Raw genomic sequence first — 1430 nt, forward strand, 5'->3', positions numbered from 1 at the left:
TCCTGCTGCCACCACAGGAAATTTTTCAAAGGAAAGATTGTGAAATGTTCTAACATCAACAATTCCTATTTTCTCCAGTCTCAATCCCAGAAATGGTTGGTTCATTTGGGCAAAAAACCCCATACTCTGTTTCACCTACTCATTGAAAACTTACAACCTCATATTGGAAATCTGGTGCAGGTAACCTGAGTCCAGCCTGGCAGACAGTATGATAAATCCTTGAAAACAACATTTTATAACAGAAATTCCAGACCAGACAGAGCTGCTACCCCTACTATAATAAGTACCAAGAGAAGCTCCTGATGACCTTTAAAACAGCTAAAAATGAATTTAAACGGTTGAAGATGCACATGCAGAAATCCCAGGGAGACTGCAGTTCATTTTGTGCTCTACCTTACCGCAGCCCAAATACCAAGGAAGTCTCAAAAGGCATTTGCTTTTGGGCTACTTTATATGAAAGGGACAGAAAAAACATGAAATGTATTTAACTAAATACTTTTTGTATTATTTGTTGAAACAGCAGACAAAATACAATTCAGAAAATGATTAAAACTGGCAGAATTGCTGATCTGTATTTTACTCTATCATCTCTTCTCTTACCTGCTACCGAAGAACAAGAGGAACCCACGCCTTGAAGGGACCTGGCAATAAACAGTAATGTGTAGCTTCCAGAGAAGGCAAACACTGCAGAAAAAAACAGAGGTAATTTTTTTAAATTAGGTTAACTCTAACTAGGTTTCAAAGTTAGATTTCTTTAAGATATCACAAAAACTTCGTGCAATTTAGTCAAGTGTTTACAGTGACTTCCAATGCTAACTGCATTATTTTCCCTTATTGCATTTAGATGTGTCAGTGTTGAATTGCTCTCGGGTCTCTAAGCCTCCTGGTAACACAGAACGTGAGGGCACAAGCAGTTTTAACTAATTACTTAGAATTTGATTACATCCTGCTCTGATTCAGCTGCACACAGAAGGAGTAATAAGACCTTTCTTTCCAGCCTTGCCTGTCCACGCTGCTTCATTTAAGGCTGCCCAGGCTGAAGCTCCAGGCATTCAGGGAAAGCAGGATTTAACACACAGGCACCCGCACACATGCATGTGCCAATGTTCCCTCCCATAAGTAAACAGGTGGAGAGAGGTTTTATCTTTGTGTGGCCAGCCCTGCCATAGAGGCTGTGCAGCACAGCTGGCTGAAGGTGCAGGGAAGCCAACTCCACCCAGTCAAGGCTGTAGCAAGGTCCTGATCAACAGCAAACCGCCAGAGAAATGGCACCTGAGGAGGTACCTCCCTAGCTCTCCTCGAAGCTTTTACCCTGGGCTTCGCTCAGCCTGTTGAGACCTCGCCCCTGGATGCCACATTCATCAGTCCAGCTAAATTCCCCATTTACAACCCTGCAAAGCTGGAGTTTCCCAGAAACCCAAGCACATCTC

The 1430-nt window shown here is 42.8% G+C and overlaps 1 protein-coding gene across 1 annotated transcript in view; it reads right to left on the minus strand.

Moving 5' to 3' along the window:
• Positions 1 to 684, minus strand: part of SLC18A2 (solute carrier family 18 (vesicular monoamine transporter), member 2) — a gene marked incomplete at its 5' end in the record, with an annotated part of 17079 nt that extends 16395 nt beyond the window's left edge. Inside the window, one exon of the mRNA XM_010136041.1 lies at positions 601 to 684. Coding sequence (XP_010134343.1) covers positions 601 to 684 — 84 coding nt within the window. The remainder of the gene's footprint in view (positions 1 to 600) is intronic.
• Positions 685 to 1430: the final 746 nt, after the last annotated feature.

This window comes from Buceros rhinoceros, unplaced genomic scaffold, assembly GCF_000710305.1.
Source record: "Buceros rhinoceros silvestris isolate BGI_N320 unplaced genomic scaffold, ASM71030v1 scaffold23805, whole genome shotgun sequence".
Taxonomy (NCBI): Eukaryota; Metazoa; Chordata; class Aves; order Bucerotiformes; family Bucerotidae; genus Buceros; species Buceros rhinoceros.